Source organism: Nicotiana tomentosiformis, chromosome 7 (assembly GCF_000390325.3).
Source record: "Nicotiana tomentosiformis chromosome 7, ASM39032v3, whole genome shotgun sequence".
Classification (NCBI taxonomy): Eukaryota; Viridiplantae; Streptophyta; class Magnoliopsida; order Solanales; family Solanaceae; genus Nicotiana; species Nicotiana tomentosiformis.
Genome location: NC_090818.1, coordinates 87,775,059 through 87,801,058, shown reverse-complemented (window position 1 = coordinate 87,801,058; position 26,000 = coordinate 87,775,059). Strand labels below are relative to the sequence as shown.

Here is a 26,000-nt window from a genome sequence, read left to right as displayed (position 1 = left end):
CAGCAACACAAAACAGTCCACAAAACAGTCCGCTACAAGTGAATAACTCGAACTCACGGCTTCCGATCACCGTCCCGTGAGTTCTTACAAGTATAGAACGACTTACCATGAATTTACAGAAGAAAAACTGGATGAAAGAGAGCAGTAAACTCACCTTATTTGTTGGATAACTCAGCTCCTATCTTGGTTCTTCAAACTCTAGGTTTTACCTCCAATTAGAACTTGAAAGGAAAAGAATATCAATTAGGGTTTGTGGGAATTTTTGGGAGGATTTAAAATCCAACACACATGCTCGTAACATATCCTCGAGCGTCTGAATTGTGCGCTTGGCTTGTCCATCTGTCTGTGGATGAAAAGTTATGCTGAGATTCACCTGAGTCCCTAGACCTCTCTGAAATGACCTCCAAAAATGTGCTGTAAATTGCGCCCCACAGTCAGATATAATAGAAACTGGTACTTCGTGTAGCCGCACTATCTCCTTAATATATAACTTTGCATAATCTTTTGTTGTATATGTAGATCTGACCGGTAGGAAATGAGCTGATTTCGTGAGCCTATCGACTATCACCCATATGGAATCGAACTTACGATTAGAACGAGGTAAACCCGTGATAAAGTCCATGTTTATCGCCTCCCATTTCCATGTCGGGATCTCTATAGTATGCATTAGCCCTCCGGGCTTCTGGTGCTCTACCTTCACTTGCTGGCAACTAGGACATTGAGCGACAAACTCAGCAATGTTCTTCTTCATATCGTTCCACCAGCACACATCCTTAATGTCATGATACATCTTCATCAACCCAGGATGGATGGAGTACCACGAATAATGTGCCTCTAACATAATCCTGTCTCGTAGCCCTGCTACATCTGGAACACACAGACGACCCTTGTATCTGAGAACCCCACTCCCTTGAGCTCTAACAATGGCTTCTTATGCTGCGGAACTCGCTCTCTCAACTCAACCAACTCTGGGTCCTCGTACTGCCTTTCCTTGACTTCAGCTATGAGAGATGATTTTGCAGTGTTTTAGAATACAACTCCACCATCGTCAGAATCTACTAACTGAACCCCCAAACAAGCCAATTGATGAATCTCTCTAGTTAATTGTCTTTTCTCGGCCTCTACATATGCTAAGCTACCCATAGATCGGCGACTTAAGGCATCTGCTACAACATTAGCTTTCCCTGGATGTAGAGAATGTTAACATCATAATCCTTCAATAACTCAAGCCATCGCCTCTGTCTCAAATTCAACTCTTCTGCTTGACGATATATTATAGGCTTTTATGATCTGTAAATACATCAACATGAACACCATATAAATAATGCCGCCATATCTTAAGTGCATGGACAACCGCAGCTAACTCGAGGTCGTGGGTCGGATAATTCCTCTCTGCTTCCTCAACTGCCTTGAAGTATACGCAATTACCTTTTCATGTTGCATCAGGACACATCCTAACCCGACACCTGAGGCATCACAATACGGCATAACCCTCTAGACCCTCTGGAAGTGTTAGAACTGGCGCTGAGGTCAACTTGTTCTTAAGCTCTTGGAAACTCCGCTCGCAAGCCTCCGTCCATTGAAACTTAGTTGCTTTCTGCGTCAACTTCGTCAATGGTTCCGAAAGGGAGGAAAACCCCTCTACAAACCTCCGGTAGTATCCTGCTAAGCCTAGAAATCTACGACCGCCATAGTACTATCAAACAACACGGAAATGTTACGACGAACGACCAGCCCACCACCCTACATTTATGTTTCTTCCTCCTCCAAAATCCCACAAAATAGTAGTAAAACACGCAGCCCAACAGCAACACAAAACAGTTCACAAAACAGTCCGCTACAAGTGAATAACTCGAACTCACGGCTTCCGATCACCGTCCCGTGAGTTCTTACAAGTATAGAATGACTTACCATGAATTTACTGTAGAAAAAATGTATGAAAGAGAGCAGTAAACTCACCTTACTTGTTGGATAACTCAGCTCCTATCTTGGTTCTTCAAACTCTAGGTTTTACCTCCAATTAGAACTTGAAAGTGAGAGAAAATCAATTAGGGTTTGTGGAAAATCGTTTGGAGGATTTTTGCAGAGCTTATGTCTGGTTATTATGCCCTATTTTCAGTCTAATATATGAAGAAAATATGCCTTTAAAAGGCCTCTTTGGACGACCCGAAATGGCCCATTTTTGGGCTCTCATTTAAGCAAGTAGGTGACACACCTACTTGTCACCTAACATCCTGCGCAGTCTCGCAAAAATGCTCATATCTCCCTACTCTGATGTCGTATTGATAAACGGTTTAATGCGTTAGAAAGTAGACTCATAGATATTCCATTTTATGGGTGGAAAACCCCGTAACTCTAAGTATATTGGGAGAAAATTGTAGTTACATTTGACCAAAGTTTTCAGTAAAACTTATGAACGTAACTTGTGATGACTTTCATCGACTTTTGTTCCACAACTCGCTTGACTTCAAAACATAACACATGGCTATCATACGACTAATATAAATCATAACATAATCTCCTTATCATGTTAAGCACCCTAGTCTCACCCCAAAAGTACATGTTATAACATTCCCAACTTGTCGACTTTCGACGAAACATTATTTTCTTCAATTCCTTTAGCTTCTGAACCTTCCAACCCTCTTTGTACTTGTTGTTCATGATCTTCAATATTTGTAACCTCGGAGGTAACATGATTAACTTACTTTATATACTTTCAAATATTATCTCATTTTTGGTCCTACATTAGTTTGCTTAAGACGCACTTTTACGTACGAAAATATAGGGTGTAACGGGCATGCTTTCCATTTATGATAGTTAAAGCCCAACATGGATAAAACATTTCATTTACCAATTAGTATGACGAAAGTACATCTCTATGCCTACATCTCAAATCAACAATAATACAGTGGATCCATCAAGAATAATCACACTTAGCATTGTACGGGTGCCTGGTATATCTACCCATCATCAAGCACGTATATAAAACAGTGTACCTGCACCCACTGCTGGCAAGTCAGACTCCGGAGGGGCGGATCCTACCCAAATTCTAATCAAAATTATATAGCCCAATAGTGAGTCCTGGTGCACGCATCTCCCAAATCAATAACATTTAGCTCAATATGATCTTGGCGTATGCGTCACCTCAAAATCAATCCCAAATCGGCTATATGGCCCAAGATCAGTCATCAATTAATCAAGTCTCAGTTAACCACATCTCACAGTACGTAATTCAAGGATGTTACACATATGATGCATCAAACAACATGTAAGGATTCAAATAAGAAAGTATTGAGACAGATATATCAAACACGGGTGTAGCATCATGACTGAGAACATATGTGAAAATAAGGCAAATATCTCATAAACAGCAAGAATAGCTCTATCGAGTCTAAGGCAAATTGTACATAGTCTAGACATGGTTTCTAACATGAATCAGAACTCAAATAAACATACAGGTTTAGAAACATGGATATAACGAGGCATGATAGTCAACCAATCCCATAATAGTCTAAAAGTCACCTCAAATCATTAACACACCGGTGCCCGTCACCTAACGCTACATCTGGGAAATCTGTCACTACCGGAACTGACTCAACGGTAGGAGTATCAGTACTAACATCCCTCACGAATTTCAAGCATGCCAAACATCCCCTATATTTTCTCACTTCCCTGAATTTAAAACAGCACCAAACAACAATATCAACAACCAATCCTATCCATTCATCCCCTCAACTACATAAGAACAATTCCAACAATTCAAATAATAGTACGAGTGGCAAGTTTGGTTTGTGACTAAACCACTATAGTTTTAAACCTCTTCTCCCTTTTAGAATTTATCTACAACATTAACCTCCATATATTCAATTATCCCTACTAATTTTCAACCATAATACAACTGTAAAACTACCCTATAACAGTCCCTACAAGTTCAACAACTCAAAAATAATTTTTCAGATTACTAAAAGATGTTTCCAACATGCCTTTTCTTTCAAATCGAGTAACACAACCAACAGTACATAATTAAGCCTCTTATCATATAAACCATCCATGGATTCAACTTAAAAATAAGCTCACAACTAGCCAACAATGACGCAACAACAACATACTACTCTTTCGAAACTCGCAAGTTCTAGTCTTTACGATCGAGCTACAACTCGTAGAAGCTTAGATAAAGAAAAGAGAAGCATAAACTTACCTTGGACTGAGTAGAACCCACGAAACCTAGTCCATCTTGATTCAAAATCAGTCCCCCCAACAAAGCTACAAGAAGGGAAAAGGCAAACTAGCAAGTTGTCCGGGTTTTTCGGCACTAGAATCACTTCGTATAACCCAAAATTGCCTAGGATTTGTGTGGGATTTTTGGGGGAGGAGTTGCAGGGGTTCAATCTGATGTTCTTGGTCTAAATAATGAGTGAAAGAAATGAGTTGATTCAGCCCTTAAAAGGCCCCTTGGTCGCCCTCAATCTGCCCTTTTTTGGGGATTTATTTGGTCCCTTCATTTAAGCAAGTAGGTGACACACCTACTTGTCACCTACCAGACTGTGCAGTCTCGCGAAAATGCAAATATCTCTCTACTCCTATGTCTTATTGATGAACAGTTTAATGCGTTGAAAATTAGACTCGTAGATCTTTAATTTGGTGGAATTACCCCGTTAATCAAAGTATATTGGGAGAAAATCTCAGTGACATTAGACACAAAAATTCGTTAAATTTATGAACGTAACTTGAGAAGACTTTGGTCGACTTTTGTTTCATACCTCGCTTGACTCAAAACTTGACACACGACTATAATACAACTACAATACTTCATAGAATCATCTTCTTATCATGTTAGGCACTCTAGTATCACCCCAAAAGTACGAGTTATAACATTTTCAACTTGCCGACTTTCAACGAAACTTATTTTCCTTGATTCATCTAGCTTCTAAACCTTCGAAACCTCCCGGTACTTGCAGTTCATGATCTTAAATATTTGTAACCTCCAAGGTAACATGCTAACTTACTTTTTATACTTTCAAAGAGAATCTCATTTCCGAGCTTACATCAAGTGACTTACGACATACTTTTACGTACAAAAGCATAGGGTGTAACACTCCGGGGGGGTGGATACAAACCTAAACGCTGATCGGATCAAAAGTAGACGATCAATGTTACTCTGCCCAGTATGGGGCGCAAAATCCCCTCACAATTAATATCAACACTCAACAATCAATTCCACTCAGCCTAATATGGGGCATGGATGCAAACGTCACCTCAGAATCAATATCAATACGACTCTAATGCCCATGATCAGTCATCGATCACCTCAAGTCTCGATATGCTCACATATCATAATACCATGATCAAAATATCGCACGGAATATACTAACGTACCACAACTCAGCTCAAACATGTGTCACACACACAAGGACACTAGTAACATGTGAGATAACATATAAAGAATGCATAGAGACAGAGATATAACACATAACTATAAGATCATGACTTAAAAGTATGACTACGGCTAAGGCAAATAGCTTAACAAAGCAAAAATAGCCATATCATGTCTCAAACAGATAAAAAATAACTTAACCATAATTTTTAGCATGAATAAAAGCTCACATAGTCAAACAAGTGGTGAAAACATTGTATCAAAGTGGAATGATCGCAAAACAAGGCATATAATAGCCTAAGATCTACTCGGATCAAGAATAACCACGCCTCCCGCATATGTGCTTGTTACCTCACATATGTGTCACCCCTAACATATAGAAACATCATAGCTTAAAGGAAAATACCCTCAAGCCAAGCTTAGGCAAGATACTTACCTCAAATGCGCGAGAATCGATACTCCAAAAATCCCTTGCCTCTCAAATCGGCCTCCGGACGGGTCAAATCTAGCCAAAAATAACTCAATAACGTCAAACAGGGCTATAGGAATCAATTCCAAACAATAAAGCTTCGATCTTTATTAAATTCCCAAAAAGTCAACAAAAGTCAACTCAGGCCGCATGGTCAAACCCCGAGCGAATGGGGTAGATCCCGACTTCCCATAACCCACGAGTCCAAATGGGTGATGAGATTCCAAAACCGAATCCAAATCGACTCCCAAAACTTCAATTTCCACTCTCTTAAGTTGTAGAAAAACCCCCAAATTTTCCTCAAAATCTCATATTTATGTGTTAATAATCCATATAGATTCTTGAAATAATACTAAAAATGAGTAGAAATCACTTATCCCAAAGTCTTGTAGGAAAGTCTCATGTTTATGGTAATAAGAATTTTATTAAAATAGTATGATCTAATATGCTAAAAAGACATCATAATGTGACATGTTTAGTATTTTTAATATTGTCACTGAAACAAAATGCAAGTATTAAAATCAAGGGATTAGGTGTTATCCACTATAAAATTTGAGAAATAGTTTCATGTCGTTTTTAAAAAAAATTACTCCATACATATCAAAAAGAATGAACCTATTTCCGTTTTAGCCAGCTTCAAAAAAAATTACTCAATTCTTAATTTGAAAAGAATATATATCTTTAAACTTCTCATTTTACCCTTAATGAAATGATTTATAACCACAAATATCTATGAATTATTTTGGACAACATGTTTCAAAAATCTTCTTTTTTTTCTTAAACTACGCGCTCAGTCAAATAAGTTCAAACAAATTGAAACAGAGAAAGTAATATTTAATGATTATATATAATTTTATCTGTTAAATTTATATGTTAAGGTTATTTGCACATAATTCAAACAACCCAAATCACAAATTGACATGATTTGTGTCTGCCGATACTAATGCCAATACCATATTTAAAGAATTGTATGCATATCACATGATTAACGTCAACTGGCGCACGTCAGTCACACGCACAGAAAAAAATAACATACCCAGTATTATCCCACATTGTAGGGTCTAGGGAGGATAGTGTGTAGGCAAACCTTGTGAGGATAAAGAGGCTGTTTCCAATAGACCCTCAGCTCAAGAAAGCATAAGCACCACATTAATGAAAATATAGACAAGGGACAATACCAAAAAACCATATAAAAGCAGAATAAAAACAAGACAGTAAGGTGATCAACAATGAAAGAAAACAACGGTTAGGCATAAAAACTTACTACCAACAGAAAGTGAGACCGCGTGCCAATACTACTGTTATGAACATTCTAGACTACCTACTCTACTATCCTAATCCTCGACCTTCCATACCTTCCTATCAAGGATCATGTCCTCGATCAGCTGAAGTTGTGTCATGTCTTGCCTAATCACCTCTCCCCACCTCTTCTTTGGCCTACCTCTACCTCTCTCCATAGGCCCTCCAATGTCAACCTCTCACACCTCACCGGGGCGTATGTGCTCCTCACATGACCAAATCACGTACTAAATAAGAAAAAACGGAACAAATTGACCATGCGAAAGGAACTTGATATTTTCCATTCAAGATTTATCATTGAGAGGCTAGCATTTTCCATTCCGAAGAATTATCTGCACAACGAAAGGAATAAGACAAAAAACATATAACCCTTAAACACAGATACAAAAATGTAATTTCGCTCTTGAATCTTAAAACTTTAAGCAGGATCCTGGTAAATACAAGGATCTGGATACTGAGCTCATCCAAAAACTATAGGAGCAAATGCACGTAATGCCTCAAAGGAAAAGATATATTATTCTCGAGCTTTTGTTTCAACAGGCTACTTCTAAGGGTTATCACTCGTGTTCAAGACAGGCACAGGTCAAGGCAGGTAGCCGCAAGGAAGCACTGCACACTTTCCAGTTCATTGAGAAAGCGACCGGTGCCAAGATTGAATTACAATTAAACTGGTTCCTCAATTTGGCCATGAATACTATCCAGAAAATAAGCCATCCTTCCACAGAACTGCAATTCGGTTTCATGCTTACCAGTTAGCAGCTTATCACTCATACAAAACACTGAAAGGAAACCTTCTATTGAGAAACAAGAAAACAATTTTTAAGCGTGAGGACACTCCTAAGAGTGGGGAATTCAGGAAAATTTGAGAGTATAGATGTGTCTCTAATGTTCCCACTGTACACCTCAATAAAAACGAGAATGAAAGAAGGAAAAGGTAAAATCTGGTTTTATAGCATACATTTTATGCATTCTCTCTTGAATAACGACTGGTCTCCTCTGCAACTTTCGACCACTCTTGTCCAATTCTCTCTGTATAAGCCACCTGTTACATTCATGAAAAAGCCTTCGCATTAGAGAATCACTATCAATAATGTTAAAGCATGTCAAATCCAATATATGTACTGAAGTTTTAAAACTCATAAGAAGCAATAGTAGGGGTATCAGATATTAGCTGAAGGAAGAAATAGAAAGTAGTTCTCAATTTAAAGCAAGTTTTATAATACACGATAAGTAATATTGTAAGACTCCGGAATATTAGCTGAAGAAAGAAAAAGAAAGAAGTTCTCAGTTCAAAGTAAGGGAAATTATTTAAATTGATCCAGGAAAACCAGTTCTGCTAGGACTTCAGCAATCCAATTAAGTTTCTTTTACCATTCAATAGAAGCAGATGATGCCTTTCCAACACGTCTCAAGAAATAATAGGTTTCCTGCGACAACTACCCTCCATATGAATTTAGAGTTGCTTCACCTGCTCTAAGCACATCAATCATCATAGGACGTAATTTCTCATTCATCTGAAATAGTTTTTAGGAAGGAACATAGGCATTCTGGGCCGACTACTTTTAACATCCTGCGAAGTTCTTTCTGCACCTACAGACTGGTGCATATGGATGTCTACATAGGATATATAGTCTATCTCCAGTGACCTCTAATTTGTTCATCTAAATGTGCTTCATTCATCCTCTGATGGATATAATCATTTATAATCTTGTCTAATTTTGTATGGTCGCACTTCCTTTTACCATACTCATTTCCGTGGCACTCATCTTGTAGATATGTTAGACTTTAAAGCCCAACATTCACTCTCAAATGACATTACTGTTCCATGAGATCTGGCTCTCACTTTGTAAGGTATCTTCCAATCTTATAGCACTCACGCAACACCTCTCCTCTTCATTTATCAAATTTCAATTCTATTGGTTACATCTTCATACTATGATGATGCTCTTGGAAGTCTTGATATCTTAATTGTTTGCATTTACACATCGCAATCTCATATAATCATACTTTACCTTCATTCTTCTTATGGGGCTAAACTTCGCGTACATATTTTTTGCATTAAATGTACTTATCCTAAAATCCTTCTCAATGTGCTTCTCCATAATTATAACTTTTCATTGACTTCCTCGCCAGTTTCAATACCGTAAAACCTCATCCTGTATATTATTTTTCTTCATTAATGCTTTTCTTCATAAATACCCAAACCCTTTAATTCCGATTTGCGCTTAAAGCCCCCACAGGCTTTGACGTTTTTCTGTACTTTCCGCTTTTGACTATTCTGCATTTTTTACCACTTTACTAAGTGGTTTGTTGGATGTCAAAAGAACTAATGAAATAATAGATGTCTAGATTCATTAGACTTGTAAGGAGAATGTTATGGAATATTCTAAAGGATATTGCAAAATATTCTCTATTTAATTATGTGGTAATTACTTACCTTATTATTCATAGAAGTAACTACCTACCATCTTGTACATAGTATAAGATTCCTATACAACGAGTTCTTACTGTATAATGTTAATCATCAATTCAACAAATTATTTCCTTTCTTCTCTATTGTTTTTTTATAAAGTAATTTTATAAACAAAAACCAGCATCAAGTGATTGCTGGTGTTTAGAAGCAATTACCTTTCTTTCTATTATCTTCACATGGTTCTAGGGCTTCTACGATCCCAGAAAAGACTTTAAGTAACTTTTGCTTATCAGGCCTTATGTCTGTTTGTTAGGATAAAGTTTATTTTCTTCTTTTCATAATATTCTTGTCTTGTTTAAGTGACCATTCTAGTGATAGCACTCTTATTTCAGGTGATGGCTCCATTGCATGGCGCATCCTTTTGGTGATTATTCCAACATCACCGCTTCTTATTCTTTCTTTTTTTTCATTTCATGATATGGTAGAGAGTCCTCTCTCTGATCCTTAAATTTTCGATCAATGTTTAGAAAAGTATCTCTAATCTACTGTATAAGAGTTTATGTATTGAGCATTCTCCCTGCAAATCGAATTTTTGCTCACTCTTCCCAAAAAAACTTCTCCTCATGTATCCACAGTGGCGCCAATACTCAATTAGCTTTGTCTTAAGAAGGCGATGAAGAGATAAACGTCGATCCAACATGCTAAACTTGATTTTCCAATTTTAATTTGCTATTCAGGTATTTTTACCACATCAAGTTTGAAGAGGCATGTTCAAAGTCCAGCCAATTAATGAAGTTATGTCTAGATTCACAATCTATCTAATTCGTACAACTTGATTAAGGAGAATTATACAGACTATTCCATAGGACACTCTAAAATATTCTATATTTAATTACAGAACAATTACTTACCTTATTGGGTAAAACAAATCATTATAGGTATTCTAAGGCCTCATTTGTTTTTATTAAGATTAAGACGTCTGAATCTGAATACGCATCTGAATATTAATATGTGTATTAAGATTAAAACGTTTGAATCTGAATTCACATTGAATCTGAATTCACATCTGAATATTAAGATAATATATTAAGATCTAAATACTGAATAATTAAGACTGTTTGTTTTCTCTTATTTCAGCATTAATAAATATAAATTCAATCAAAATAATAATAATTAATTTAATATTATATTAGTAAAATATTTTTTAAAATTATATTGTGGTCAGTGGTAGTGATGGCTAAAGGTGGTGGTTGTGGGGGCTGACTGGGTGTTGGTGGTAGTGTTGGACATTGGTTGATGGTAGTGATTATTGGTAGTAAATGGTGGATAACAATAGTAATTAACGGCGGTGATTGATGGTGGTGGTGACTGATAACTAGGATGGGTGATATATAGTGGTGGCTGATAGTGGTGATCGATGGTTGTTATGGTAATAGTGATTGGTGGTGATGGTTGTAAATGATGGCTAATGGTGGTGACAACTGACATTCGTGCTTGAAAGCGATGGTGGTTGTGGCTGAGTATTGGTAGTAATGGGTGGTGGCTTGTGGTGGTGGTAGTCTATAATGATGGGAACTGCGATAGCAGTGGTGGTTAGTGGTGAAAGTGTAAGAGTTAAGGTGAAATGTCATTTTTTACATAAATTCTTAAATGTATAACATCTTAATGATATTAAGACTATGTTATAGATCTTAATCATTAAGATCTATTCAGACCCATTAAGTGGTTGTAAAACTAAAAAAACAAATAGACTGATGGTTAAGATCTGAATTATTAAGATTAAGATCCAAATATGAAATGCACTTAATGACTAAGATATGAAAGATTAAGATTCAGACCTACATTAAGTGCAAACAAATGAGGCCTAAATTTCCTTAATAAAAGCCTCTTGTATATTTTTTAGTCATAAATTTCAACAAAAGTTTTTCTCTTCCATAATCTTCACCTGTGTCTTCATTTTTTGATCGTTATATTTACATGTATCTTCTTCTTTTCATTATTCTCTTTCCATAGGAAGTCATATCCTATTTGTATTCAATTGCATCTATACTTCGCTCATACTGGGTAGTAGTGGCATTAGATAGTTAGGAATTCCATGCGAAAAGCAATTAACTAATGTAAGAAAATGTCCAATTTACATGGTCAAATGCCTTTTTCGAGTCAAGTTTATATAGAACTCATGTACCTTCTGATCTCGATTTAAAACCTAAGCATTCATTAGCACCCAAAACTGCAAGCATTATCTGCCTACCTTTGATGAAGGCATTCCGCTTCCCAAATATCAATTTACCTATATGTCTTCTTTTCTTGAGAAATTGGGTGAGAGCCTTCGACAATTTAGTAGGTGCTTTTCCCAGTAAGACTCATTGGTATAATCTCTAATTTCGGCAACGCCTTTTTCATTAGGAATTAAAGCAATGTTATATGAAAGCTCTTTTCAAAAGGTGCCCTCTTAATAAAAATGCTCCAAAGTCCTAATAATATCTCCTTTTATACTACACCATCTTTAAAAGAAGACCTTAGTGAAGCACCTACCATATTGTTAAGCACCTACCGGAGGTGCCCTCATGAATCATGTGAACTGGCCTCCTTGTAATTCGCAAGAGATAATATAACCTTGGAGATATTCCTTCATTGATTTTGTCACTTTAGGGATGCCAGTTCCTTTCCTTCATAAATCTTGTAAGATAGAAGTATCCCCTACAGACTAGATCTGGTCCTAATGACCTTTTATAAAGGTCAGCTCCTACTACAACTTTTTTTGGTTCTTTCTGCACCATGGCGCATATGCACCTGAGGGTATCCTTTTAACTCATGTATTTACATCCTCAAAATGAATGAAACTGAATGACAACGAATTTGTTTCTTTTTGCAATCCCAATTACATTTGTGCCACATTACAATTATCTTTTTCTTACCTCTATTTCCTTGTCATTCTATTTCAACCATTCCACCCATCTATATATATATATATATATATATATATATATATATATATATATATATATATATGTAAGTATGTATGTATGTATGTATATATATATATATATGTAAGTATGTATGTATGTATGTATTGACAAAAGGCTTCTATATTATCTTGGTCCATTGTCCAAATAGGCTCGCTAAAATCTTAGCTTACACTGTATACGAATGGGTTTGATACTTTCAATTAGTATAACCTTCTTTGGGCCTTATTCTTTGGTTTTTGTGTCTTCCTTTCCTTCCGTCACTAATTAAGTTATGGACCATATTGATGAACATACAAGCTCAAATCTTGATGTTAGAGAAGTACAAGGGGAGGTCATGTTTTCTACAACAATGGAGGCTTATTGGGCTTATGAAGGTGCCAATGGATTTGGAGAATTTGGCCACGAATTTAAAATACTTACACTAATTAGCCTTAGTCCAATTGAGGCCCAAGAATCTCAAGAAATTGAAGAAGTCCAAGAACGCTTTCGCTAGTTTTGTGAAAAACTTTAGCGGGGTGCTTTTGTTTTTCTCTCTTCTTTGTGCTTGAGAGGTGCAAAACCTTGAAAGTACATCACATATCCTTTCTCACCAAATTTAAAATACATCCATCCACCCTCCAAAGATATACAAAGCCCATTTACCTTTCAACTATTGGCAGGCCCATCTATCATTTCAAATTTCAAATTCTAACTAGCACTTGATATGCGTCCATATGATGTCTATTTCTTAGCAACTTTCTACATCAGAAGAGAATGCATCTCGTTTTCCAGCCAACTTAGCTAGGATGGTGAGTGACATTACCCACCACACCCAAGGGCAAAAATTCCAGTTTGTGTAAATAATCAACTGAAGTTGTACAGTAAACTTTGTTAATTTAATTTATTTATATATTTTTGATAACCTAGAAGTTATCGAGGGCTATGGGTCTTAATTTGAATTTATATAGAAAGAGACAAACAGAAAATTAGAATCATTGTCCATTCGGTGAGGACACATGTGGGACCATATATTACCTTTTCTTTATTAAAAATTTAACAAAAGAAACCAGTTTGACTGGCTAGAGTTAAAGTAGGTCCCCTGAAAATAGCAATTGAGTACAGCTGTCTAATTCACTCTTTTACGACGGTGGACGCTAGTTTTTGGTACAAAAGAAATGTGGACATTATCCAAGAGGGAGAGTCATTTTCTATGCAAAAGCCATCTACTCATCTATGCTGGGTAAGTTACACGAAGCATGGGATATTTTGTCTAACATGAGTTAGGGGAGAGTATCTTAATTTTATCACATCCTACTTAAGTATCTTAGCTGATCTTGCATAATCAAACATGGCCATGTGTCTGTTTAAGAATTGACGCATCTGTAAGACAATAAATGCTAAACACACACATGAAAAAACAAGGGAAAGCAGTGGTTAGGAGAAGGAGAAAGAAGAAAAAGTCTGGCAATGATTGCTACAATTTAATCACCATTGTTAACTAGACTTTTAGTTGCACCTCCCTCCATGATTCCTTGCTGGTGCACTGTAAGTGTGACAACACTAGTCAATCAGAAAATGTCACTCATCTCAATTGATCAGACATCATGCTGCTATATATCAAAGCAACATTTTAGTTGACATAAAAAGACATGTAAACACTGGTGCAGATGAACACAAATCTCTTTGTTTAATAGCTAATATACCAACAATGAAAACTTAAATGCGACTATCACTTTTTCAGCTATCAGCAAAATCCTTTAATGGATGTTTCACTTTCCTGTTTCTTTTATTCCGTTTTGTCTGTTTCTTTTAATCCCCTCCCCCTCTTTTTATCTTGGAGTGTGGCAGGTGGAGGCAGTACTACCAACAAACAAGAAATGGAACTTAAGTCTAGCAATATCTAAAAGAGAAACCAGTCAGAAAACAATGAGGTACCTGATTAGTTATGAATCCTTTCAACATCTTCACAAAGTCAGCATGCCTTTCTCTATTTATTCTATCTATCTCACTTCGATTACTCTCCTGTAATCAGACAAATAAATTGTTAGGGCTCCCGAAAGAACAGTACATAAGCACACCCTAACAACTGAAATTATTTTTTTAATAAGACTAACTACAGAGATTATTAATTTCCCAAAAATATAAAGAGGCAGGGGATCAAAACAAAAAATTCTCAGAAGCATTCACATCAACAAGATGAATAAAAGAATATGCATCCACTTGGGCAGCTAAAATTATGGTTGGCGCCTGCAATTGTGTGAACGCAAAGATAAGCCTAGGATGAGCCTAGAAGTCAATCTTATAGCCCAGCAACGCTTAAACGGACATAACTTCATAAATACACTCTTTAAGTTAGTTCAGCATGATTAAGAACCAAAAATTTTAGTAATTCTATTTCTACTTACTGTATAGTTCATGTACAGCCAGCGCTTGTCCTATATTTCGCAGGATGACTATCAAGACAAACTCAAGGTAGCTTAAAGGAATTGATTCTGATGATTTTACTCCTACCACAAAATGTACATTCTCCCCAACTTCTCATAGTTCTAGTGTTTTCTCCAATTCTCTACATTCTCTCCAACTTCTGCAATTAAAGTATGATAGTTGCTTCGTGTCTTAAGTGTCTAATTAGAGACTGAACAGGGTAATATATTTTGTCCAAAAGCTGGTTCATCTCAGCATGGGTTTTATTAGAAAAGGGTGCAGATTATAAGCCCTCTAAAAGGATATCACATGGGAGGGCAGGGTAGAAGTTATCACATGGGATAAATTGATGTCTCAACCCGTTTGCGTGTTTCTCCATCTCCGGTCTCCGCCAAACACAATGATAACAGCAGGGACTAAAGTTTTGGTTACGATTTGTGATCCCCAAACTTGCTACCTTACTTTATGATTGTGATTCTGATTCTAGACTATCCTAGATATTTTTTGGATTAGTTCCACATTAGGTGATGATACCAACTAGCTGGTATTAAGGTATAGTTATGTCAGTGCACTTGTATTATGGGAGGTGTTTGCCAAGAGATTTCTTAGTCTGGTTAATACTAGTATACGACCGTAAGAACAAATGTTAGATTCAGAGACCCTTCAATTTTAGAGAACCCCTAATTGGCCTTTAAGGCCTGAATTCGGGCATATAATTAGGCCTGAAGAAAGCATACAGCTTCAGATGATTCATACAGCCAATCCAACTTTGATAGGGGTTCGGGCATAGCTGATTGAATGATAAGTACAAGGACTATTCACAAATGAGATGGAAATGAAAGCAACTATAGTGTACCCGACATTTATTGAAAGAAAAAGGTGGAAACTTAGTTTAAGATGGTGATTTTCGAAGGATTGTCAGCCTACTAAGATTGACTAAGATTGTCAGAGAAAAAGTATAGTGCAATTTGCCAGACATAGGACAAGAAGAAGTTTCATGGATATTCACTTGAAATTTCATTGAAGATAAGAGTCCACAACCGCATCTTTAAAGTTTTAAGTAGTTTAAGACAATAAAAATGTATCAATTTATTTACAGAGACTAAAAGCATTGTATCAGTTGTGATTTTATTGGTGGAGATAGAACAAAAAATTACTATATTAGCTCCTTTTCTCAAAAAGAATTATTAGCTTTGGATCTTGAAATTTTTTAAATTATTACATCAAAGAACTTGAGAAGTAAACTGTCAAAGGGCAAAACCACGCAGCTCTTTCAGATTGAAAAGAACAATATGCTACGCGGAAAGAAAGTATTCTTCACTAAATACATCCGTTTTTTGGTTATGTCTGAGAGTGTAAAAGATGCTAGCTGGATCTCATGGAAGGTTGGAAAATCCATCAGCAAAGTATGGAAGATGCTCCCTGCTTGTATTTTTTGGTGTATCTGGACAGAAAGAAATACTAGATGTTTTGATGGCATGTCTACTCTAAACTACATTCTTAAAACCAGATGTTTAACAAGTCTTCGTAGTTGGAGCAACCTGTCCCCTGTAACTTCCCCTGAAACCTTTTTGGACTTTGTTAGCTCCTTCACTTTAGAATAGTCCTTCTGTAATAGAGCTAACATTGTCGTTTTTTATATTCTTGCTCTGTAATTTTTGCATCTCCTTGATGCCTTCTATGAAATTCATTACCATATCAAAAAAAAAAAAACATCCTTTTTTTGGGTAAGTACTTCAATTAATACATCTACACCAATTAGAAATACTATTATCATGAATACACCTACATACATTTATAAAATTGACGAGGAACATAAAACTGGGGAAACATTGTATTCGTCTTAATGGAGGCAGCTATAGAAGTAGCATTTAAGATAAAGATTAGGTCTGCAAGGTTAGAACAAATGTGCCATGTCACTAGAAAGATTCAAAGAAGAATGAGCTGTAATCAACAGACTAAGCGACTTGTTTCAGTCTGCTAATATTTGAAACTTGGGGTAAGTTCAACTCTGGGCCATTTTAGCAATTTACCAAAATTATCTAACAGGAATCATTCATAAGGATTTTCAACATGAATCGCTAAATATCATAAGAGACCTAAGGTAATAAGAGACAAGGATTTTTAATCACCTCCAACAAGATGAAATGCACTGCATATCTCAAATAACCAATGAGAAAGTTTGCTTTAGCTAATTGGGGTAATCAATATAACATCACTTCAGCAACACAAACAGTAGTAAATTTGAAGTTATCCAATGACAATAAGCCACTTTTCAAACAACAAAAGACGTAGAATGTAAGGCAGAACTAGTAGAGCACACAATGGCAATGAAACAAACATTAAATGAACCAACCGCAGACGCCATGAGCTAATTCTAAATACCTTAATGCGCTCATATTCTCTGATGGCACAGCTTTTGGCATCTTCAGTGACCCTAATGGCATCTTTTAACTCTTCCGACTTTCGAACTCTTGATTTATCACCTCCAAATATCTTAGAAGTTGCTGTTTCAAGTTTCTCTGCTCTTGAACTTAAAGAAGACAATTCCGAAATGAGAGTCTGCACTGTCAATAAAGCACTTGACCGGTCTGAAAATGCATGGTGTACGCCCAACATTAAACTCAGGTGTTCGTGTAGAATATCCTGCAATACATATAATTCGAGTATTAAAAGGTAAGGTCCGGAGTCCATTCATGGAATTTGTTTCTTTAATCATCATATCATATCATATATCATAAATAATATATATATATATATATATATATATATATATATATACACATACAAATACAAACTATATTATAAGTGGGAAGCCACAAAGTTGAAAGTCAAATTACCAAAATGTCCATACAAATTAAATAACCTTCTTATCCTTCTAAATCCTAAAAAAACAAGGTGTCGATTGTACTATCATCATTACTCTTTTTTTTGGGGGGGGGGGGGGGGGGCATATATTCAAAAAGAGAAAAACTCCTATAAAGTAAAGGTCTAAAGGATCCCAAGGAGTCGTGAATTTCATCAGTGAATATTATGCAGTTTAAATAAAACGTAAAAGTTAGTCCCTACATGTTCATAGTTTGTATATTAAATTTAGGCATTTGCTTTTAATGATTGTAATTCCTAGATCAACTTTTCTTGGGAGTTGAAGAAATCTAGCATTCACTTTAGTGACTCTTCTACTCCTTTAGTTGCTAATGAAAAAATCAACCCGTATATTCATGGCAATCCATTTACAAAGTACTCTTCTTTGGCTCTGCAACAGTCAAATCTGGTTCGGCCTATGTACTTTTTGGTAATTCATTTAACCTAATTCTCTTGTTTAATAGAAGTAGAATAGATTCACTACTTCTTGAGCATAAAGTTTATCGTGTTAAAATAGACTTTGCTCGAACACCTAGGCATGCTTTGAAAGTGATAAACTCTTTCTGAAAACTTTTTTTTCTTTTAATTAGTCCTGCATGTTTGTCACCTATAACTCGGAGAGCGAAGATGCAATTGTTAACTCACGCAAATATGTTGCATTTTTTGCTGCTTTGTATAATTGTTTTGCTGATTTCTGTGGTTGTTTCTCCTCTTAAATATATCTTCACAACTATACTCATAAAACTCAACATTCTTGTTTAGACGAATAGCCTGTGTAACTTGTTATTATTAGTTGCGATGGTACAGTTTGAGATGATTTCAAAAACAAAGTTGTTAATAAACTTACAGTTATAGCTATCTTCAGATATATAGATCACAACCATATATTAGTGATAGTTGCAACTTTCAAGAGGATACCTATCACAACAAAAGTATTGGACATGACAGAAAAACCAAGAAGTCAGAATAACACATGAAAATAAAACGCTGTTTATAAAGAAGTATTAGGCGAGATCCGATCATATCACATGTTTGTACTTCATCAAAATCAATGTAACTAATTACATATCGTACCTACCTAACTAAAATAAACGTTCTTCTGCATAAGTTTCGATCAGTTTGATTTCAGCCACTATAGGATCCTTATTCATCATTTTGAGCTTATATTTTTTTTTCCTTTAAATGTTTATATCTCATGCACATGTTTTACTAATATTTCAGTCGTATTGAAAACTTTGTACCAATTGAAGTGGAATTCATGTGCAATGCACGCGTTTAGAAACTAGTATATAATTCAAAGAGAAATGAGTGTTTTAAACAAGGCCCACTCTTATAAACATAAGGTCTGTTCTAAAGGATAAAATGGTTACCAAATGCTTCACTGTCTGTGAATTCAACTCCCGATACAATCTGCTAGCTTTAACAGCCACAGTAGCCACATTTTTCATATCAGCTGCGCGTTCTCTCTGAGAGCTCAACGTAGCTCGCTCATTCTCAAATTTCGTCAACTTAATAAATGTTAGCCCCAGTTCTCCAATCGTCTCCCCCATATCTTGCTGAGCTTTCACGAGTAATTCGGCCTAATTTGGAATAAAATTATAAAAGATTAACTAATAACAAACAGAACAATGTTCACAGAACTCAATGGGTAATATGCAAACCAATACATGTTCCATTTCAGGAACAAAATTTGTAAACCATTGAGCTACCTTTTTTTTTTTGACAATGGTAACAAAACCATTTAGCTACTTGAGAATTCTGGTTAGACCAGTGTCATTATACTCCTACAGGAAAATGTGACACTAATAAACTCGGATTGAAAATAAAAGCACAAAAATATGTAGAATTAGAATTAGAAATAGTATAATTGGCGAATAGGGAAATGAAAAGAGTTTTAAGTTCTATGCGCCATGGTGCAAAACATATCTACACAATCAGGTCGCATAAAAGTTAAATGCAGGTAACCATAATAAATACTATTACGTAACCTGCTAAAATAAGTTTAATTACAGTGTCAGCATATAACTTAAATCGAAATGAGATACCTGTTTTGATGCATTACTTAGTTGCAGCTCAAGATTTTGCAACCGCTGTTTCTTTTCCTGGAAATCCTTATCCTCCTCCTCCACAAGTGACTTTGACCCGCCCCAATCATTCGCAACAGACTGCTTCAACTCCTTGAACAACCTCAGCAAATCCCTGCCACCTTTAGCGGGTTGCACAACATCCTGCGGCCCAATCACATTCCCCCCTGAGTCCCCTCCGAACAACTGCTTGGGCAACTTCACTGCTCCATCCAAAACCCTAGATGCCACATCAGTGGTCGTAGGCAAAGGAAGATTACCGTCCACCTGCAAAAACACTCTCAATTCATCACTCTTCTTGATCACCGGATGTGATGCAAGCTTCTGCAAGTACTTCTCCAGTGCGGATCTTCTCTGCTCCACGAACTCTTGCTTTTGCATCACTTGACTCTCCACTACACTCTTATCTGGCCTCGGAGGAATGAAATACCCTCTGTAACCTTCGCTCAATCGATCCGATAACGTAACCACGTCTTTGAACCGTCTCCGAACGCTGAAATCGGATCCTCCGTAATCGGGTAAATTGGTTTTCGTAGTGATTAAGTAGGTAACGTAAGTATTACTGCCGGGAACAATTGACCCCGATTCCATTTCCTTGTGCGGATCTGAAACCGTGATATTCAAATACTCCAAGTTTAAAGAGGGAGGTATCTCCGGCATTGTCGAGTCGTCGTTAGGGTTTTGGATGCCGTTATGTTCTTCAACAATGTCGGCATAAGGAGAAGGGGGTTGAATAGAGGAAGTTTCAGACAAGGGATCGGAATCGGCAGGTGTAGCGACGACTGACGGGGAGAGAGGATGGTGGGAATCGGAAAGGGAAGTCATGGCACTTCGGTAATTAGAGTAGGATTTGGAGGTCGATTTGTTATCGTCGTCATCGTCGTCAAGAGATAGACTCTCCATTGCTTCTTTCCGACCTTCTTCGCCCATCATCACCCTATGCTCTCAATCAATTTTTAAACAATTACAAATTGAAGCTAAGTGCTGGTACTGACAAAATAAAGGCTAAGGTGGAAGATTTGAAACAAGATTGGCTATTAGTCAGAGACGTGCATTAATTACTTAGGGTCGTTTCATAGTCGATTAGAGATGAGTTATCCATTTGTTAAAACTAGCATTACAAACTTGGAAAAAAATACATTATTACTGATACAATATTTGGTTCATATTTTTTTTTTCGTATTACTAACATGTGTATAAGTTATAAGGGAATCTATATATTATTTATGTAGGGTAGAACGTGAAATAATTTATACGATTTAAAAATAAATCTAAAATATACTTTTAATAGAATAAACTACATTTCTATATTACTAATCCTTATACAGCTAATTTTCGCATAATAAAATCTCGCATAACTAATCCCTACATAACTAATCCTTGCATAACTAATCACAACGTAACTAAACCCTGCATGACTAATTCATATATTACTATTACCTACATAACTCTAACAATCAACCTAACGACCCCTAAGTTACTACGTATTAATTATGATGTTGTACGCTTGGTACGGTGAACCCAGGGTCAAAAGGCTCTAACTGCCTGCTTTGCTCAGAATTATGGTTAACCCCGATTTTGTTTTATTCGTTTATTGATGTCAATATTTGGGTCTTTTCCCTTTATGAAGACACCGGCGGTACGCAAATGCTATCTTCTTCATATATCCTAACTAGGTAAAGATAATAAACAAATTAACACTTGTTCGTTTGCAAGAACAATCTATAATCTCTTGAATCACTATCATTACTTGAAAGGCTATTATTTTCACCTTAAGCGATCTTACAAGCTCTATAGTAGATACGGCTCCAAACATTCAAGCTCCACGCGGCCATCAAATAATATTAGTTTCTCGTCTTGCTTTACAACTCATCATTTCATTCTCTATAATTAGTTATTTTTTGGATTGAATCTGCTCCTTTCAGCCCTCAATTATAAATTTAATTGCTTTGTCTTAAAAATTAAATTTTGGGTTAAATAATTTGGCATCCACCGTAGGATACAACAATTTCGCTATTCATCCAAAAATACTAACTTTTCTTTTTTTATTATCTCGGGCCCGCACCCCGAAAATCGGAAAAAAAAAAACAAATTGTGTTCACACATCTCAACATGAGTCCAAATATATAAGATTCACCCAAATCCGAATTCAAATCGAGGTTCAAATCCCAAATAATTACTCTCCAAAATTCTAGCACAAAAACCCCAATTTCTCCCTCAGATTTCATCAACCAAAAGCCAAAATCAAAGATATAATCAGGAATAATAATCAAATCTGAGTTAAGAACACGTACTCAATCCAAGTAGGTGAAAATCGCCAAAAAGATTGCCCCAAACCGAGCTTCCAATCTCTAAATATGAAAAATGAAGCCAAACCCTCGATTATAATATTCTGCCGAGCGATTACCGCTTCTGCGGACCCAACTGTCGCTTCTGTGACACCGCATCTGCAGAAAAACCCTTGCCGATGCGAAACCTACTTAAGACACTAAATAATACACAAACATAAGGGGATCATCAAATAGGGGAAACGAGGCTCAAATACACAAAATGATCGGCTGCATCATTACATGACCGCTGACGTTCAGATTTTACTACTTGATGCGGAATATATATAGAAGTATTTTGCATGATGGGATTGAGTATGCGTGATGTGTCGGTCATTTAAGTGGGAGAGTTAGATCAGGTATGGAGATTTCGGGATTTTGAAGTTTAAAGACTCAATGTTCTTCTAACGCCCCGACCGGTCATTTTGTGTATTTGAACTCTGTTTCCCCTTTTGATGCTTTAGACATGTGTATTTGTGGTTTTATGGCTTGCGGGGTTGGTTAGTTTCGTTCCGGAAAGTTTTTGGGTTGATTTGAACCCTTTGGTTCTTGGCTAAGGAGCCTAAGTTAGGAATGTTGACCAAAATTGGACTTTTGTGAAAATGACTCCAGAATAGTATTTTGATAGCTCCGATAGGTTCGTATCGTGATTTGGGATTTGGGCGTATGCCCAAAATCGAATTCAGAGGTCCGTAGGTTGATTTGTGTTGTTTTCCCGAAAGTTGACAATTTGAGGTTTAGAAGATTTTCTCAAGTTTGGCCGTAGGTTGACTTTTGGCTATCGGGTTCAGAATTTAGTTTTGGGATTTGGAATAGGTCTGTTATGCTATTTAGAACTTGTTTGCAAAATTTGGTGTCTTTTGGAGTTGATTTGTTAGGATTCAGACAATTGGTTGCAATTCTAGAGGTTCTTGAACATTTCTTTGAAATTCATGCGTTTTGATGTCCGATTTGTAGTTCTAGATTTTATTTTTGTATTTTTATCACGCGAGCGGGTTCGTATTATATTTTTAGACTTGTGCGGATATTTGACTTGGAGCCCCGAGAGCTCGGGTGAGTTTCGGACGTGTTTCAAAATGGTTTTGGACTGAATCTACATTGCTGGTGTGCTAATGCCTCAAGTGTCGCAATTGCGAACACCATCATCGCAATTGTGACCTTAGCGAGGGGTCTCAAGTGTCGCATTTGCGATGCTTGGGTCTCATTTGCGAAGTGGTACCTGGGCTAGGTATGTTCGCATTTGCGTCGATTTTGTCGCATTTACGAGGGAAGCAGGCTTCGCAATTGCGAAGCCCATGTAGCATTTACGACTTCCCCCATAGTCTCTCAGTGCCGCATTTATGAAAAATTCTTCGTAATTGCGACATCTGCAACTGAAAAAAGGTAGAAAGTCGGGATTTCATACCACTTTCTCTCATTTTAGAACTCTAGGCTCAGTCGGAGGCGATTTGGTGAGGGGATTTTCATATACAAATATTGGGTAAGTGATTTTAATCAATTTCCAACTATATTTCATGATTATATTTTAGATTTAACATCAAATTTAATAAGAATCAAAGAGTAATTTTGGAAATTTTTGTCAAAGTTTTGAAAAATGAAGATTTGAGTTTTGAGAATCGATTTGGACTCGGATTTGAAAACAAACTCATGGGGTTATGGGTAGTGTAAATCTACCCTTGGACCCGGGTTTTGACCGGGCGGGTTCGGGATTAACTTTTGTTGACTTTTTGGGAAATGTGTAAAGATCATAGCTTTATCTATCGTAATTGGTTTCTCTTACATTGTTTGATGTTATTAAGTCATTTTTTGGTTAGATTTGAAGTGTGTGGAGGCGAATTGTAGGGGGAAAGCTATTTACGAGGGTTGATTTGGCCTAGTTAAGGTAAGTATCTTGCCTAACTTTGTGTGGAGGAACTACCCCTTAAGATTTGGGTTGATTGTGTTATTTGTATTACATGGAAGACGTGTACGCGAGGTGAAGAGTGTGTACACGAGCTATATGTGATATTTGACCGTGAATTTAATTGAATTTGTCATAACATGTTATATCTTTCATTATTAGCTCTTACATGCTCTGTTTGACGTTGTTAGCACTTGTTCCATCTCTTTTGTTATATTTGCTCTTATATGCTTTAGTTAAAGTTGTTACCGCCCTTATTATCTTATACCTCTTTTATTGTTGTATTACTCTTACTTGAAGTTGTTATTTCGTGGGAATTATCTTCTTGTTGGGTTATTGACGTTGAAGTTGTGAAAGCTATTATCACATTGAGGTTGAAGTTGTTGATTTTGAGATATCTTTCCTTGTTGAGTATTTCTCATTCATTTTGTTATTATTGAGATTCTTGTACACATTATGGTTGAGCCATGGGCTATACATTGTGGTAACATTGGTATTGTTGATTTTGGCAAGTGTTGTGGCATATGGGCACATGTGGTGCGAGTTGACTATTATGTTGTGATATTGATACACATGCGGTGATATAAGGATAGGGGTTGATACATATGTTTTGAGATAAGGTGGTATTTATACGCTTGTTGCTAGTAAGGGAATTATTTGAAGCCACGCGGTGAGATTGGGGGGCTAAAATGCGTGTAGCTATTTCGGAAAAATATTTTTAAAAATAAATGCAAGGCTCACGCGGTGATATAAGGAAAGATTGTGATTGAAATTGTGAAACGTGAATATTAGGCATGGTACCTCGGTTGTGATTCTTGTTATATATCCCATGTTAAAAAGGTTGTTGTTTTGACCGTTCTTGTTGTTTTCTTCATTGTCTTATTTGTATTTGCCCGTATTTGATTACTTGTTGTTCTCATCATGTGTTCACTTCTCATTGCCGTTCTTGCCTTAAATTTGGTTATTAGCCTACATTATCGAACTGCCTTGTTATTATTTATTTTCTCGTTTTATGTTATTAGTCTTTATTATACTCTGTACAATTTATCTTGTCCTAGTAGATGTCATGACCTGGCCTCATCAGTACCCTTCCAAGGTTAGGTTTGATACTTACTGGGTACCGTTGTGGTGTCACCTTTCGCCATTCTCTTATTACTATTTATCCTTTATTCAGACAGTGTTGTATTAGAGATTTTAGTACATTTCTGTAGAGCGTATGACTCAGTTTCACCGAGTTTTGGGAGTATTGTAACTACAATTCAGTATGGAGATTATTATGAGACTTATTAGGTTATATCATGTTTCTAGTCGTTATTTCTTTTGTCTAATTTTCTTGTTATTTAGGCTTACCTAGTCTTAGAGACTAGGTGCCATCACGACATCCTAAGGTGGGATTTTGGGGTCGTGACAAGTTGGTATCAAAGCTCTAGGTTCATAGATATTATGAGTCATAAGCAAGTTTAGTAGTCTTGCGGATCAATACAGAGACATTTGTACTTATCTTCAAGAAGCTATGGAACTGTTAGGAAATTCCACTTCCTTGATTCCTTATCGTGCGAATTTATTGACTTCGAAATTTGAATCTTTTTTTTTTCTATTCTCTCACAGATGGTAAGGAAACGCACTGCTGGATACGATGATCAGACACTCGTGCCCTCTGCTAGAGCAGCGCGAGGTTGGGGCTGGGGCATAGGACGAGGATGGGCACGTGCTGCCGCCAGAGCACCTGTCCGAGTAACGACTGAGGAGCCGCCAGTAGCTCCGGTTGGGGGACAGGCACCCAAGACGCCTGTTGTTTCCCCTGGACTTCAGGAGACCCTAGCATAGGTTTTGAGCATGTTCGGCACCTTAGCTCAGACGGGAATGATTCCCCTTGCACCAGCTACATCTCAGGCTG

General features: G+C 36.7%; 1 protein-coding gene across 6 annotated transcripts; it reads right to left on the bottom strand.

Annotated features, from left to right (window-relative positions):
• Window positions 1-7,018: 7,018 nt before the first annotated feature.
• Window positions 7,019-20,914, bottom strand: LOC104115893 (sorting nexin 2B). Of its 6 annotated transcripts, none has more exons than XM_070181698.1 (6): window positions 19,838-20,914; window positions 19,163-19,372; window positions 17,313-17,573; window positions 14,439-14,525; window positions 8,101-8,184; window positions 7,019-7,474 (listed from the first exon to the last, which is right to left on the bottom strand). In XM_070181698.1, exons 1-5 carry the CDS (start codon window positions 20,807-20,809, stop codon window positions 8,104-8,106), a joined length of 1,611 nt encoding a protein of 536 aa, XP_070037799.1. In that variant the 5' UTR covers window positions 20,810-20,914; the 3' UTR covers window positions 7,019-7,474; window positions 8,101-8,103. The 6 variants fall into 6 exon arrangements, with proteins under 6 accessions (XP_070037799.1, XP_009624908.1, XP_009624909.1 ...); XM_009626613.4 differs by lacking the exon at window positions 7,019-7,474 and adding an exon at window positions 7,492-7,936; XM_009626614.4 differs by lacking the exon at window positions 7,019-7,474 and adding an exon at window positions 7,492-7,921.
• Window positions 20,915-26,000: the final 5,086 nt, after the last annotated feature.

Coding starts and splice junctions, on each gene's coding strand:
- LOC104115893 (XM_070181698.1), bottom strand. CDS start 20,809: ATGATGGGCGAAGAAGGTCGGAAAGAAGCAATGGAGAGTCTATCTCTT. Junction 19,373..19,837: donor TAAGTAATGCATCAAAACAG/GTATCTCATTTC, acceptor ATTCCAAATTAG/GCCGAATTACTCGTGAAAGC. Junction 8,185..14,438: donor AAGGATTCATAACTAATCAG/GTACCTCATTGT, acceptor TGAATGTAACAG/GTGGCTTATACAGAGAGAAT.